Source organism: Hypanus sabinus, chromosome 4 (genome assembly GCF_030144855.1).
Source record: "Hypanus sabinus isolate sHypSab1 chromosome 4, sHypSab1.hap1, whole genome shotgun sequence".
Taxonomy (NCBI): domain Eukaryota; kingdom Metazoa; phylum Chordata; class Chondrichthyes; order Myliobatiformes; family Dasyatidae; genus Hypanus; species Hypanus sabinus.
The window spans coordinates 47,032,605-47,050,029 of record NC_082709.1 but is presented as its reverse complement, the minus strand read 5'-3'; the positions used below and the strand labels follow the sequence as shown (position 1 = coordinate 47,050,029).

The 17,425-nt window shown below is 39.4% G+C and overlaps 1 protein-coding gene across 1 annotated transcript in view; it reads left to right on the top strand.

The window, feature by feature from the left end:
- vps16 (VPS16 core subunit of CORVET and HOPS complexes) overlaps positions 1-17,425 on the top strand; it is a 107,124-nt gene that overhangs the window by 15,083 nt on the left and 74,616 nt on the right. Inside the window, exons 6-11 of the mRNA XM_059967006.1 lie at positions 582-697; positions 2,194-2,316; positions 7,521-7,576; positions 11,606-11,695; positions 12,424-12,518; positions 13,786-13,862. Of these exons, the coding sequence (XP_059822989.1) occupies positions 582-697; positions 2,194-2,316; positions 7,521-7,576; positions 11,606-11,695; positions 12,424-12,518; positions 13,786-13,862 (557 nt within the window). The remainder of the gene's footprint in view (positions 1-581; positions 698-2,193; positions 2,317-7,520; positions 7,577-11,605; positions 11,696-12,423; positions 12,519-13,785; positions 13,863-17,425) is intronic.

Here is a 17,425-nt window from a genome sequence, read left to right as displayed (position 1 = left end):
ATTAATTACCTATCTGAACTGCAAGTAGCCATCTACCACAATTTTTCTTTGGCATGAATCATTGATGCTGAATACTGCTATTTACTCCTCTCAGTTCCAGCTATTGGAGGAAGAGACAGCAGCCAGTTGCAGCAACAATAAAAGGACAGTTTGGTATGGGTTAGGACATAGTGAGTCAGTGCTGGAGAAGATATTGAGAACTAGTCTATCTAGCTGTTAAATGCAATCATTAGACTGGAGGAACCCGTCCAACTGGAGGTTGGATTGGTCTGGCTGCAGAGGCCCAAACATGAGAGGAAGCTAAATGCCACACGTGCAGCAAATCACACACACTATTTGCATTGACTACAACTTATCAATAATCTCCATGTTATTTTTCTACACATTTTTCTGTGTTGTCCTTTACTTGGCTGCAATTTTAAGGTTCCTCTTGGAATTTAAGAATGCTCGTAATCATATTATGATTGGCCTAGTGAAACCATCAGGTAGTATTTCATCATTATTCATAGAGATTATAAAGGAGAACATCATTACATATTTAAAACATCTGATTCTGAAAGCTCTGAATGCTTTTCCAACAGGATTAAAATGCCCACCATCATGCTGGGCTGTTTTGATGGAAGATCGACAGACTAAAATTATTCTGGCCAATGGAAAGGATTTGTATGTCTTAGATAATGGATCCTGGCAATCTGTGGTAAGCAGAAAATCGGCCCGAGCATTGTAGGAGAAGCTGGATATCTAGTGCATTTCACACATGAAGCTAAATGCTGATTAAATTGTATTTCAGTACGTGCCATCTTAGTGGTATCTAAGTAGCCTGGGCAACCAAACAGAGATGTAAATCTGAATGTTGCTATTAAATGATTGGTTACTGAATAGGTAGGATCTGAGCACTGAGATATTCATACCCAAAATAACACTACATCCTGAGTCTAGATACTGCACTGACCTGAGGCTAGAGAGATCACTGGGCTCTCAATTCCTTTAGATCAAATAAGATGCAACTGAAATAAAATGGCATTGTTATTTGTCATTCCGGATTTGTATGCTTTAGCATCTACTCCTGAAATTACATTGCAACATATTTTAAAAAGAATTTGTTATTCTGAAGTTATGAAAGTTACAGATAAAGAGACATTTATTTATTCCCTGTCTTCCAGAGATATTGAATCAGAAAGAAATAAATCCATTTATGATCTTGAAGTGGGAATGCCTCTCTTAAGGTTATAGTGTAGTTTTGAAGATATATTTCACATTGTAATTTAAGAAATACAACAATCAATGTCTGGGTAAAGCTGACTACATTGCCTGGAGCTTGGGATGCTTGTCCAGGAAGAGAGCTAATAGAATCAGTACTAATAGGTTCACTATAGCATAAGGAGACACTTTAATGAGCACCATTGTTATGTGAACTGCTCTTCCTATTGCTGCACCAGGAATTTTGCGCAATCCCCTCTCTCTTGTTGCTCCAGATACCTGGTGTGACCCCTGCCTGCTTGCTGCAGTAATGAAGTAGTGATCTTATCACTCTATGGTTCAGTGTGGAGTGTACCACAATCAAAATGTGTTGAGTCTGAGTGTTTGGGCTGGTAATGGGTGGGGCTGGAACGAGTTGCGCAGCAGCTTGGCAGTTAAATGTGAGGTTCAGGACTGCCCTCTGGGTAAGGGACTAGTGGTGACTACTCCATGTGTTTTGAACCATCCAGATCCCACAGTTTCTCTTTTCCACTCAGTGGCTAAATTGGAAACTGCTGCTATTTCAACCTCTGTTTGGCTTCATGCCCCCCCATCAAAGATTTCTATAGATTAGTTTTCATAATCTTTCTGAATTGACTTAAACTGTTAAGTATATTACACATGATTACTAATTGGAAGAATGTTTACTACACATAATGACACATAAAATAATTATTTTGTGGCACATTGCAGTCGGTCATAAGTTGGTAAGATATGGGCTCAAACCAAAAAATGGTATGTCGCTATTTTCCATTGTTAACTGGTCATAAAAAAAATCAGATTATTTTACAGAAGAGAAAATTGGAGAATAAGCCAAACAACAGCACTTATATGGCAAATAGGTGAAGAGAAATATTTTTTTCTGAATGCCAAAATATTAGAGAGAAATGTTACAAAAACATACAAAAGAATAAGTAAATATAATTTACTTTAGGTAAGCTTTTTCTTTTACAGAGTCCTCCTGGTCTTGGGCCTCAAGTATCTGGATTTACAAAGATTGCGATTTCATTCAATTATAAACGGCTTGCTCTGTTCACAGACACTGGCAGCATTTGGATGGGTTCTTCTTCTTTGAGGGTGAGCAATCTAAATGTGATTGGACATTTTGCGGCATTCAGACTTGTATTGAATTCTCCAACTTTAGGTAATTTTGGGATGCCACCTGATCTGATTATTTCCAGCATTTTCCGTTCTTATTACAGGTTTCCAGCATCTGCAGGTTTTTTAAATTTGATATTTGAAGCATGATTGTAAAGATTTCTTAGTTATCGTGTTCAAAATTTTAAAAACTGCAGATACAAGAAATCTGAAACAAAAGTGAGTCCTAAAACACTCTGCAGATTAGTCAACATTTTTGGAAAGAAAAGTAGAATTTACATTTTTGGTTGGTGACACTTCATTAGATTGAGGGCAATTATGAAAGCCTAATTTTACAGTGAGTGATCTAATGCAACAACATGAGCTTGTATGTGGCAAAACCTGTAAGAAATAAAATATGATGTTGAACTTCATAATGTAGTGAGGTCAGCAAAAACGCAATCAGAGGGAGGCCATGAGGTATGGAGCTTATGGCTCAGAAGGCTTAAAAGCATGGCTGCCAGCTGTAGATAATTAAAACTGGGTCACCCAGGAAGCCAGAACTATAGGAGCACAAATATTTCAGAAGATTGAAGGGCTTAAGATTACTAAGATAGGCTGAGATGAGGCAGTTCGGGTTTTGGAAAATAAGGATAAAAATTGTAAAGTTGGGACACAGGAGCCAATGTTGATCAAGTAACTCATGGAAGGAGGGTCCAAGGAAATTGGTGGGACATGAGCTATAGTCAACAGGAAGCAGAATTAATGAGGTTGGCCAGGACTGCATTGGAATAACTACAAACCCCATTTCCAAAAAAGTTGGGATATTTTCCAAAATGCAATAAAAACAAAAATCTGTGATATGTTAATTCATGTGAACCTTTATTTAACTGACGAAAGTACAAAGAAAAGATTTTTAATAGTTTTACTGACCAACTTAATTTTATTTTGTAAATATACACAAATTTAGAATTTGATGGCTTCAACACACTCAACAAAAGTTGGGACAGAGGCAGGTTTACCATTGTGTTCTATCACCTTTCCTTTTAATAACACTTTTTAATCATTTTGGAACTGAGGATACTAATTGTAGTAGATTTGCAATTGGAAATTTTGTTCATTCTTGCTTGATATAAGACTTCAGCTGCTCAACAGTCCGTGGTCTCCGTTGACTGATTCTCCTCATCATGATGCGCCATACATTTTCAATAGGAGATAGATCCGGATTGGCAGCAGGCCAGTCAAGCACACGCACTCTGTGTCTCCAAAGCCATGCTGTTGTAGCCCGTGCAGAATGTGGTCTGGCATTGTCCTGCTGAAATAAGCATGGACGTCCCGGGAAGAGACATCGCCTTGATGGTAACATATGTCTCTCTAAAATCCTAATATACACCTCAGAGTCAATGGTACCTTCGCATACATGCAACTCACCCATGCCGGAGGCACTGATGCACCCCCATACCAGCACAGAGGCTGGCTTTTGCACCTTTCGCTGATAACAATCAGGATGGTCGTTTTCATCTTTGGCACGGAGAACTCAACACCCATTTTTTCAGAAAAACTAGCTGAAATGTGGACTCACCTGACCACAGCACACGGTTCCAAGTCTTTTGGTCCATCTGAGATGAGCTCGGGCCCAGAGAACTCGCCGGGGTTTCTGCATTGAGTTGATGTATGGCTTCCTTGCGTAATACAGTTTCAAGTTGCATTTCTGGATGCAGCGACGGACTGTGTTAAGTGACAATGGGTTTCCGAAGTACTCCCGAGCCCAGGTGGCTATAATTGTCACAGTAGCATGACGGTTTCTTAGGCAGTGCCGCCTGAGGGCTCAAAGATCACGCGCATTCAACAGTGGTTTCCGATCTTGCCCTTTACGCACTGAGATGTTTCTGAATTCTCTGAATCTTTTCACAATATTATGTACTGTAGATGTTGTAAGACCTAAATTCTCTGCAATCTTGCGTTGGGAAATGTTCCTTTTGAACTGACTAACAATTCTCTCACGAATTTTGGCACAAAAGGGTGAGCCACGACCCATCCTTGCTTGCAAAGACTGAGCCTTTGATGGACGCTACTCTTATACCCAGTCATGATACCTCACCTGCTACCAATTAGCCTGCTTAATGTGGAGTCTTCCAAACCCGTGTTACTTGAATATTCTGTGCACTTTTCAATCTTATTTTAACTCTGTCCCAACTTTTGTTGAGTGTGTTGCAGCCATCAAATTCTAAATTTGTGTATATTTACAAAATACAATTAAGTTGGTCAGTAAAACTATTGAAAATCTTTTCTTTGTACTTTTGTCAGTTAAATAAAGGTTCACGTGAATTAACATATCACAGATTTTTGTTTTTATTGCATTTTGGAAGATATCCCAACTTTTCTGGAAATGGGGTTTGTATCTTCAGGTAGCAAAGTCATGTTTGTGAATGCTGAATTAGGTGATTATATGTGTGGAAATAGACAGCTTTAGTAATTGTGGGTAGGTGACTGGCTGTTTATCTTGTGTCCTGATACAACACGGGTTACACAAAACAGTTGAGCCTTGGTTGGCATGGAGACAGATTGATTTTTTGACTCAGAACAATAGATCTGATAGGCAGTAACTCCTGACAGTCCTGAAAAAGGGTCTCAGCCCAAAATATTGACTGTTTACTCTTTTCCTTAGATGTTGCCAGGCCTGCTGAGTTCCTCTAGCAGTTTGTGTGTTGCTTTGGATTTCCAGCATCTGCAGGTTTTCTTGTGTTAGTTAGACAATAATGTTGACAGCTTTAAACATCTAACATTTTGGTTGGGGGCAATTTCTGTTCATGGCTAGTAGATAAGCTGCCAGACAAGTTGGAAAGTTTGGGGTATGAGATGAACAAGGTGGCCTCTGTTTGCATGTGGAAAATAAATGAATTTCTTTTTGAAAGGACAATATATGAAGGAGAAGAAGGGGAGTGGGACCAGTTGATCTTTAGGGTATTGGAAAGACACAGTGGAGCAGAAAAGGAGAGAAGCTTCTACAGGTTGTTCTTTGGCAACTAATAAACTAAGAATGGAATCAGACATCTGTGACCCAACTAAAGTTGACAGTAGGTCAAGGCGCTGATGGAGAGAAGTCTGTTCTGATGTCAAGGGTTACAGTTGGATCAAGAAAACGAGGGAAGACTTATTTAGGTTTTTCTATTGTCAATAGCCATTGGAGAATTGTGCAGCAGATTTGACTGATGTAGAAGCCCACAAGAAATTTGGGCATGGTTTGAGTGACAACATCGCATAGGAAAATATTGGAGAGTGAATGAAGAAATGGGGCAGTTTTCAAAAATGTCTGGCTATAGCAATTGGTCTGTTCCATTTTGGGCAGAAACCTGCTGAGAGGTGTTGCGGCCTTGACAGCAGGAAAACCAGGCCTGGATTTGAGGGAGCAGCAAGAGTGTTCGTTGGCTGTGTTGAGAAAAGGAAGGCTGTAGAATATGACTGCATGGACAGAGTGGTTAAGGTTTCTGAGACATGAAATTATTGATGCTAGAATCCCGAGCAAAAAGCAAGCTGCCAAAGAAACTGCAGGTGAAGCAGTTTAAGTCAGTGAATGTTTTTATGCTTTTTTGTGTTCTTTAGGTTGCAATTACTGCAGGTATATGGATGGAATGCTTGATGTTTTGTACTGTATCTTAAAAGGAGGCCAATTTACCATCAGAATCCATCCTATCAGTGTCGTTTTCTTCCTCTCCATAGCTCTACAACTTATTCTCTTGCAAACCTACCCTTTAACTCCTCTCTTTGGTTTCCTTTGCCATTATCCTACACTGACAGGTCATTTACAGTAACCAACTGAGAGTGCAATAGTTCAATAGTTCTGCTTGATATCAGAGAAATGTATACATTGTACAACCTGAAATTCTTATTCTTTGCAGACATCCATGAAAACAGAAGAGAATGTGTGACAGTAAAAACTTTAGAACCCCAAGCCTCCCCTTTTACCCACCTTCCACACACAAGCAGCCACAAAGCATTGGCCCTCCCCCACCCCACTCCTGCTAAAAACAGCATCATCACCCTCCACTCACCAAGCAAGTAGCAAAGCCACTAAGAAAGACCATGATCTGCAGTACAACAAAAACTAATCGTTCACTCCGACAATTCAAAGTACCACTGTCTCTCTCCCTCTACCCCTCCTCCCCGCCCAATACAAGGGCAGAGAGGTGTCACCCTTTCACAAAAAGGGAGACATAGCAAGACTGCTCACTGATTTGTGATGATAAAGTCTGCAGACGTGCTTTTTTCCCTGAGTTTTCCAACTCAAGAATCAGCAAAAACTCTCCCTGACCAATGTGTGAGAGAGAGAGAGAGCACAATTCACTGAGTACAGAGCCCCTGACAGCCGATCCACAGTTCCCAATGTTCTGTTTTCTCCCGGGACGCTTCAGTCAACAGCACTGGCATAGAGTCGGCTTGTCCACAGTTCCGCAAAGCCTTGAAATCCTGAAGGTGTGCCTGTCTTCTAGGCTGTGTCCTTGGGATATAGAAAAGCGGCCATTTGTGAGACTGCAGCAGCAGGTCCCACCACCACAAAAAAACGATGTCTGAGAGTAACTCTAGGTCAGGGTCTCTTGACAGATCTGTTGTCACCTTGAAAAGCAAAGGCGAGACATTCAAGTTAAAAATCAAGCTGTTTCTGCGGATGTGCTCAAAGGAGTCACTGTTCGGTGCCATTGTAGCTCCACCTCTGCTATCGTAGCTCCGCCCCACTTTGAGAGGATATTCTTCCATTTGCAAAAGAGTTACAAATATTGTAAGAGCTGCAAGTTTCACCTCCCAAGTTTCATTCCCATTTTAAATAAAGTACAATGTCTAGCTACTTCCATATTGCATATTTCACATAGTCCACAGGGGATGAATTTCTATTCTGTTTTTACTATCACTCTAGTTGGTAATAAAAATTTTATAATTAGGTATTTCACAGTTAATTGTTATTGTATTTTGAGCATGAACAGCTGTTCTGTGGAATGCACATATTGTGTACTTTGGAGGAATGAATATAAGTTAGATGGTCTAAAAGAGATCCATATGGGAGGAGTGTTAACTGAGAAAAATGAAATAATAATACAAGGGTGTTTGGTTGAGATATTGTCTAATACTCAGTGTACCTTTTTTATTAATCTAGTTATATAAATTTGTAAACAGGGTTTCTATTTAAAATTTCTCCTGCATTTTTCCAGGACATGTTGTGTGTGATTGACACAAATTTCCAAACGCCACCGAAGCAGTTTGTTTGGTAAGTTGTAGAGTGGCATTGTATTGCTACTTGTGATTCATTGATCAAATGAATTAATTTATTTTTACATCTGTTTATTGGTAAACATAAGTTGATGGTGCCCATTTGAATACTTCTCACCAAAAGCAGTTCAACATCCTCTGAATAAGGATATTGAGGAAACGGGTGGGCAATCTAAAGTGAATCCTCCATTGCTCCCTGCAGAAAAGTAGCTAAAATTTGCACAGCTATAATTTCAAATTTCGCAGTACTTGAAAAAGGATCTAGTGCTTTCCCAGGTTATATGATAGAAACATAGAAAACCTACAGCACAATACAGGCCCTTCGGCCCATAAAGTTATGCCGAATGTGTCCCTACCTTGGAAGTTATTAGGCTTACCTATAGCCCTCTATTTTTCTAAGCTCCGTGTACCTATCCAAGAGTCTTTTAAAAGGTCCTATCATATCCGCCTCCACCACTGTTGCCGGCAGCCCATTCCATGCACTCCCCACTCTCTGAATAAAAAACTTACCCTTGACATCTCCTCTGTACCTACTCCCCAGCACCTTAAACCTGTGTCCTCTTGTGGCAACCATTTCAGCCCTGGGAAAAAGCCTCTGACTATCCACAGGATCAATGCCTCTCATCATCTTATACACCTCTATCAGGTCACCTCTCATCCTCCTTCGCTCCAAGGAAAAAAGGCTGAGTTCACTCAACCTATTCTCACAAGACATGCTCCCCAATCTAGGCAACATCCTTGTAAATCTCCTCTACACCCATCTATAGTTTCTACATCCTTTCTGCGACCAGAACTGAGCACAGTATTCCCAAGTGCGTCTGACCAGGGTCCTATATTGCAACATTACCTCTCTGCTCCTAAATTCAATTCCACAATTGATGAAAGCCAATACACCATACGCTCTCTTAACCACAGAGTCAACCGGCGCAGCTTCTTTGAGTGTCCTATGGACTTGGACCCCAAGATCCCTCTGATCTTCCACACTGCCAAGAGTCTTACCATTAATATAATCTGCCATCATATTTGACCTTCCAAAATGAACCACCAAACACTTATCTGGGTTGAACTCCATTTGCCACTTCTAAGCACAGTTTTGCATCCTACCAGTGTCCCGCTGTAACCTCTGACAGCCCTCCACACTATCCACAACACCTCCAGCCATTGTGTCATCAGCAAACTTACTAACCCATCCCTCCACTTCCTCATCCAGGTCACTTACAGTATAAAAATCATGAAGAGCAAGTGGCCCAGAACAGATCCCTGAGGCACTGCACTGGTGACCAACCTCCATGCAGAATATGACCTGTCTACAACGACTCTTTGCCTTTTGTGGGCAAGCCGGTTCTGGATCCACAAAGCAATGTCCCCTTGGATCCCATGCAGGAGTGATAGGGGGACTGGCACATGTAAATAGTTTGCATGTTCTCCCCATGACTCTGTGGATTTCCTCTGGGTGCTCTGGTTTCCTCCCACAGTCCAAAGACGTACCAGTTGGTAGTTTATTGGTCAGAGTACTTATTGTCAAGGGGTACAGCCACAGCGTGTAGTACCTGATTCTTCCCCTTCCCCCTCTTGACTGTGACCCACTTGTCTGTCTCCTGTGGCCCTGGTGTGACCACTTGCCTATAACTCCTTTCTACCGCCTCCTCGCTCTCCCTGACCAGACGAAGGTCATCAAGCTGCATCTCCAGTTCCCTAACTTGGTCCCTTAGGAGCTGCAGCTTGACACACCTGGTGCAGATATGGCTGTCCGGGAGGCTGGGCGACTCCAGGACCTCCCACATCTGATACTGAGCACAGAAAACTGGCCTCACACACATACTTCCTTCTTTCTGTAAATAACACCTTGCCAAAGCCCCGTCACTCTGCTGCCTGCTCTGTACGCTGCCCGCTGGATATGGCAGTCTTTTTAAACCTTTCGCACTCTACTGGCTGACATCACGCGCCTGCGCAGTCTTACCTGTCTTTTACCCCGAGTAGTAAAAAAAAACGCCTTCGCTCCAGAAATCAGCCATTCACTCGCAGCCTTCTTGTTCCGAATCAAACTCTTCTCGGACTTCCAGTGTCAATTAGGATCCCTGATGAAGATGGTAGAGTTTGTCATCAAAATGTCAATTATAATCGATACCTGTACCCAGCTGGAAGCCTGAAAAGAGTTTATTCTCAGTCCTTCACTGAGAATTTCCTCCATATAAGAATTCATTTAAAACATTTGCCATTCTTGAAAGTGTTGAGAATATAAAAGATGTACCTGACTCCTTTTAAATTTGTGAGGTCCCTATGAAGACAGAGTCTCTATTTTATAATGTATTCAAAGGCAGACAATTTGGCATTCTTCCTGATCAGCCCAAATATGAGAGACTTGGGCTGCCATGTGACTTATCCAGAGAGCTCTTATCACTCATACAGGTCACAGCTTCAGAAAATGTGAGCAAAAGCTTCTTTTCTTCATCCCTTAAAGGTTATGAAGTGGAAATTGCTTGGGGTTAACTGCTTGGCTGTACGCATGAGTTGAGAAGATGCAAGAATTGTAGAATAATTCCTGCACAGTAATAGGCTTTTTGCATATTTTGTCAACACCAGCTCTCTCTTTCTCTCTGAACAACTCTTTGATTCCACTCTGGCCTTTTCTCAAAGATCAAAGTAAAATTTATTATCAGAGTAGATGCACCTCACCAAATACAGCCCTGAGATTCTTTTTCTGCGACATACTTAGCAAATCTATAGGACAGTAACTGTAAACGGGATCAATGGACAACAAACTGTGCGAATGCAGATATAAATAACTAGCAATAAATAACGAGCATGAAATAACAAGATAAAAGAGTCCTTAAATTAGTGTAGTTATCTCCTTTTGTTCAAGAGCTCGGTGTTTTGAGGGGTAGTAACTGTTCCTGAACCTGATGGTGCAAGTCCTGAGACACTTATACCTTCTACCTGATGGCAGCAGGGAGAATAGAGCATGGCCTGGGTGGTGAGGATCTTTGATGATGGATGCTGCTTTTCTAGGCAACGTTTCATGTAAATGTGCTCAATGATTGAGAGGGTTTTACCTATGATGTACTGGGCTGAATTCATAACCTTTTGTAGGATTTTCCACTAAAGGCATTGGTGTTCCCATGCCAGGTTGTAATGCAGCCAGTCTGCACACTTTTCACCACACAACTATAGAAATTTGCCAAGAATTTTGATGACGTGCTAAGTCTCTACAGTCTCCTGAGGAAATAGAGGCACTGTCATGCTTTCTTTCCAATTATGTTTATATGATGGATCCAGGACAGGTCCTCTGGATAGTGACACCCAGGAATTTAAAGTCACTGACCCTCTCTACCTCTGATCCTGCGATGATTACGGGCTCATGGATCTCTGGCTTCCCTCTCCTGAAATCATTTCCTTGGTCTTACCGACATTGAATGAGAGGTTGTTCTGTAGTCTTTCAAATTTTCCTCATTATTTGAGGGTACTTTGCAAAAAGTAGTAGTGTTCTAATTCTGTTTTAAAGGAAAGGATAATGCATGTTTTTTATTGAATTGATTTGTTTAATCAGTACAAATTATACGTTTTGATTGTGTTACAATGTTCTTTGAGGAAGATTTTTTCTTGTCCATTCTGTGATTTTCAGAAATCAACAGGTAGTTGAACAAATGTGTAAAGTACTCCATCCCTCTTTATTCAGCCAATTATAAGCCTTCATAATCAGTATGAATTAACATACTTTTGTATGGTCATTTCAGGTATTATACAGATTAAATTTACTAACAACAATATATAATAATCATCCGTGGTACATTTTTTTAGATTTGCGAAATGGAAATTTAAATTGAAAATTTTTAAACTTCCTTAACATGTTGATATGGATTATCTTATAATTTTCTGTGGTGTGTTTTACAATAAATCTTAAATACTAAACTTCGTTCTGCCGAAATTTATAGGGAGCCATTTTGAACAAAAATGGCAGAAAACTTCAACATTTTCTCATTTAGCATAAGAATACAATGTTCATTTTGATAACTTCTTGTCTTCTTAGGTGTAACAGACCAAAAAGCACGAATCCTGCTGTTGTTGGTGTGTGGGATAAATTACTTCTCATAGCTGGAAGTTCAAAGGAGACCATCAAGTATCCTTTGGTGCTACCGCTGTCATTGATCCATCTAACATTTATGACTTGCTTTTAGAACATAGGAATATAATAGCGTAGCCTATCAGGTCAATGCAGAGTCCAAAAATATATGGTGTGTATTCATCACACTCCTAAATTTATCAAAGTAACCTGGTGGCAGTGAGTCTACAGGTTGTGGGATCATTTCAGTTATGGGGCAAGTAAAGTTAAGTGTAGTTATCCCATTTGGTTCAAGAGCCTAATGGTAAAAGGGTAATAACTATTTCTGAACCTGGTGGTGAGAGTCCTGAGGCTTCTGTAACTTCTTCCTGATGGCGGTAGTGAGAAGCCAGTATGTCCAGGGTGGTGGGGGTCCCTGATGGTGGATGCTTGGTTCCTGAGACAGTGTTCTGTGTACACATGCTCATTGATGGGAGGACTTTGCCCATGATGGACTGGGCCATATCCACTACTTTTTATAGGATTTTCCATTCAAACAAAATGCTTATGCTTGAAGAATATTTATGATGAGGTTTCAAACCTGAGAGCTTATCAAATGAAACAAATTTGAAATGGAATGATGAAAATATGCAATTGGTTTTTAAAATTTATTTCAAGAAAGAGAAATTTGTATTGGTTCAAATTGACTTCCACATGAAATAGCTTGGTAACTGAAAAAATAATAAAATGTAGTGGGCTGGTATTCATAAGCACTGCGTATATTTAAATCCTAAACTAAAGATCAGATTTTACCTAGATGAAGACGTTCATTTAGTACCTGAGATAGATGGGGTTCGTATTATCAGCTCTAACAGTCATGAGTTTCTACATGAGGTTCCACGTAAGTACTGTGTTTATGATCATTTAAATATTACAAGTATGTTATGTGTAAAATGGGGATTTTCTAGTAAAAGTAATGCCAGAAGTGTTGAAAGAGAATTCAGACAAAATACATTAATGATTTGAATGCAGGAAAAGATTTTTAGTGCCAAAGACTTTACATTTGAAATGAGATCCTATTTTCATTTTTTTTTCTAATTCTGCCAGACTTGATAAATATTTTCAGCATGCTTTGTTATTTTAAGTTTTTGTAGTGGGTAAAGCAAGGAGTGATCACTGATAATAAACAAAACTTTTTCACAGAATGGTTATATATTATTTAATACTCCCAGTCCTCATTTGCAGCCTGAAACTTTTTCTCCAACCCCTCTGTTTTCCACTTTTTTAAGACAATAACCTCACTATGGAGAGGAGGGGTAGTTTTCCTGGAAAACACATCACAGTGTTCCATAACATGAATGTGTGTCACTAGTGCATGAGCTGAGAAATGCAAGTTGAAACTAAATAAATTTTGTGTACTCTATACCTGTGTACCTTTTCCTCATGTAAATTCTGTGAGAACAAATTTTATTCCATATTTCAAAGTTTTGTGTCTTGTTTATTTTGTAACAGCATGTTTCCATTACCTAAATGGGTTTAATATGGGGTTCATCTTTATTTGGATCATCGATCTCATATTTTAAAATATAGTTTCTTTGACTTCATCTTATGCCTCTGTAAAATGCCCTGAGGCCTCAAAAGTAAAATAAAGTGCAGCATATTGTTCTAGTTTCATGTATTCTGTGGAAGGAAGAGATACACCTTTTAATTGTAAATAATCTGATTCAATTTTTATAATCTATCTTTTTTATTGACAGTTAAATATCACCATCTAACTCTATAATAAAGAATCTTACTGTTCCTTTCAGTCTCTTCCATTAGCTATCCATTAGTTTTTGCTGCAACTGGCATTAGAAATTGCTAGACAAGACGATTGCAATTGCTCTTTTTCAAAGGGGTAATGTACTAATTTAATGTAAGATGCTCTTCATCTCATTACACCATTATGATTGGGGATGGAATGCCTGGCATGTAAAGAATCAATAATGTAGTATCATCAGATAGCACTCATGGTCTTACTGCGTAAAACTAACAATTTATTTCACAGTAAGCCACACATTTCCTTTATTTAAAAGAAGTGTGTGGTTAACACTTGTTCCCCTTAATATTATTACCGTGTCCCAAATCAGACATTTATTGTGATTTTACCATTTCTTTATCATTTTCAGCTGCTTGCCAAGATATTTTCAAAATTGCTTCAATGGCACCTGGTGCACTTCTACTGGAAGCTCATAAAGAATATGAGGTATGCTTTTCTGTTGGCCTTTCCATCAATTTTAAATTTAAAGTAATTTGATCTTAATCAAAAGGTACAGCTATTCAGTTTTGGCAGATCATAGTTAGGACAAAGAATGTAACTATTGTCAGACAAAGAACCTTTACTTTTTATCTGCAAATAGACTTAATCCTGCACGAAACCATGCTTGCATATCTCCTTGATGCCCATGCTTTTCATCTTCAGCATGATATCAGGTTTTTCACACACCTCTCTGAAATGCCTTGTGTCTTTTTTTTCTAGCTTTTCTTTCTGCACCTTTTAAAGATCTCTCTATTTGTGTAAGTTCTTTGTTAATAAATTCTGTTAGGAACTGTAACTGCTTTTATAAGTTCTCTTCACTCTGGTTCACTAACCCAAATCATTCACTTACCCACTATAACTCAATTTAACTCTATTTTCTTTGCCCTTGCCATCTCAACAAGGTGCATCAGTTCTTTTACTATTGTTTCTAAATTTCCAATAATTCATCTACTACAATCCTTTAAAATTAAAACAAGTCTATATTACTGAAATATGGTTGCAAATTTAGGTCACATCTTTTTAAGTACAGATCCTCCCCAGATTACAAATGCCTGACTTATGATACAGCCCCTATATATGAACAATTGTTGGGGAGACTGATGCTTTCGATTTCCTGGCCACAGCAGCCATCTTTTGACTCTTGTAAACTTGGTTCACGGCTGCGTTTCCAACTTGCAAACAAATCATGTTACAGGTTATGCTGCCCCTTAACCTGGGGAATCAATGTGGTAATCCTAAATCCTGCACCGCACCAACTTCTCTAAATCTCTCACTTGTATAGATTCAATAAAGGACAGTTTCCATTAAACAAGCTCACAAGAATGAGTCAAATGGCCACATCTCTCTTTCATTGCCGATGTTTCCTCTTGTTGCACCATTGCCCTGGATACTTTTTTTTATGTCCATTGACTTCAGAGTGTGAGCACAGGAGGTGATTTAGAAATGTAGGCTCTCAATTAACTTCAGGGCATTGTGCCAGAGTGGAGTGTCGCAAATATTGAGCCCACAGTTGTATGTGATGTTTCTGTTTAGCTCAGTCTCTACCATCTGGTTTTGGCAAGTGAAGTGCAAATATTAAATCATTTGATTCAGTGTGCCATTTGACTCATTATCAAAGAATCGGAGTTCACAGAATGAGATTCAGCAATGAAATATTGTCTAATATCGCTTGGGTTTTTTTTCATAAAGCAATGCAACACAAATGGAAGCCTTTCAGTCCATGCTGACCATGATGACCAACCAGCTAGTCCCAGTTTCCTGCATTTAGCCCATATCTAAACCAGCCTCTCCATGTACCGATCCAAGTGCTTATTAGATGATTCTATTGTACCTGCCTCAAGCACTTTCTTCGGGCAATTCATTCCATATACATACTACCTTCTGCGTGGAAAAAGTTGCCCCTCAGGTCCCTTTTAAACCTTCCCCTCTCACCCTAAATCGGGTTCCCAACCTTTTTTTTATGCCATGGACCCCTTTCCCTAAATCTATGCCCCTTTAGTTTTGGTTTCCCCTACCTTCAGGAAAAGACTGTTGCTATGCACCTTGTGTCCTGTCCTCTTCACATGCCTTGCATGAACTGACAGGCAGATGATCTCCATCCCCAATTACTACACTGTTATGTGTCAGGCAACAATGAATATAGAATTGAGTTAGGTTTTATAAACAAACATAAACATTTATTAAATTCTGCTCAACAAAAGTGAAAAGTAAACAAACGACTAACTTAACCGGAAGTTAACTGCTATACAGCAACTTAACAAACAGCCAAACTCTGGAATAGTTCTTAAAGTGGTAAATTCGAACACTGTCTTAAAGTGGTTTATACAGTCAGTAAGGAGAGACTTTACTGCAGCAACAATTTCTCCAAAGAAAATGATGAAGCTGCTGATCACAGTCGAGAGATGCCTTGTCCAAAGGATTCATGACGAAGGAAATAAAACGGCTTAAAGGAACTGATCTTTTTGCTGCTGGGAAGTGAGCACTGCACTAACCTTCCTGATCTTGCAGGAGTTATCTCCGATGCAGGTCACTATTTCTGAACGAAGATTCAATAAGGTCGATCTTGTATTAAACCGCCGAATGACACCAACTTTACTCGATCCTTCGGGTTCCCGTACTTTAATAAAGTCTTCACTCTCCAATATTTAGATTTTAAAGCTAAATCAAAGAATGCAACAAACCAGAACCAGCAGGGACTCACTCTCCAATATTTAGATTTTAAAGGTAAATCAAAGAATGCAACAAACCAGAACCAGCAGGGACTGGCAAAACTGCCGGCACAACGGTTTTTGCTCCTTACAATAGAAAGTAGAAGCTCCACTTTAAAAATAAAACTGCATCATGAGATGAATACGCAGCAAAACTATCTAACAAACTACCCTGTACTAACTGTGTCACAGCAGGGGTTTCCCTTATATATCGGTTGGAACATTACGTCATGTGACCACACACTGGCGGGAAAATTATGTCATGTGTCCTCACATTGGCGGGAAAATTACATGACAAAAAAATTACATCATGTTCACAAGATACTCAATTACATTATGGTCATAAGACAGTCACAAGATACCCACAGGGTATGTAACAACACTGACAAAGATGTTCCAAGTTGACTTTCTTTAATGTAGCAACCGAGAGTAGGGTAAAACTGACAGAAAGAAAAATATACAACCAAAAAGTGTCCAAATTCCCATTATGGTATATACAAGGAAAGTATTAAGTATACCACAAATGATACAAAATAATACACAAGATACTGTATACAAATAAGTTCCAAATGTATCATAAAGGTAGGCTACTGGTAAGCAAGGTATTGCTACATATAATGTATCTTATGCACATTTTCTCATTACAAACTAACCAGAACATATGGCCCCCATGAATACTCCGTGTTTTTATCTGCACACAAACTGTTCAAATATCTCTGATTTGAGGAAATATGCATATATATCAATAAATGATAAACCCAAAGGTTACTTTGACATACTGACGATGCTTTCAAAGACTTGAACATCAGAATAATGTCGGATGAAAAGGCATGAGCTTTCCCTGGGCTCTGACATGGAGAACTGCCTAGATGCCTACTGATGATGTCATCAACTAGAGACACAGGTCACATGACTCCTAAGGCAGCACACCTTATCTATGCCTCTCATAATCGTAAGCATTTCTGTAAAATCAATCCTTAGCATGGCCAACCTCTCCCTGTAACCCAGGCCCTCTATTTACAGAAATATGCTCAGAAATCATTTCTATATTCTTTCCAGTTTAACCACGTCTTTCCCATGGTACACAGTACTCCCAATACCTCAATGATTCATACAACCGCAACATAACATCCCAACTTCTATACTCGGTACCCTGACTGACAACGGCCAACATGTTAAATGCTGTTTCCACCACCCTGTTTACCTGTGACATTGCTTTCAATGAACTATTGAACTCCGTTCAATCACACGTCCTAGTATCCTACCATTCATAATAAAGTCCAATGCTGGTTTGACTTTCCA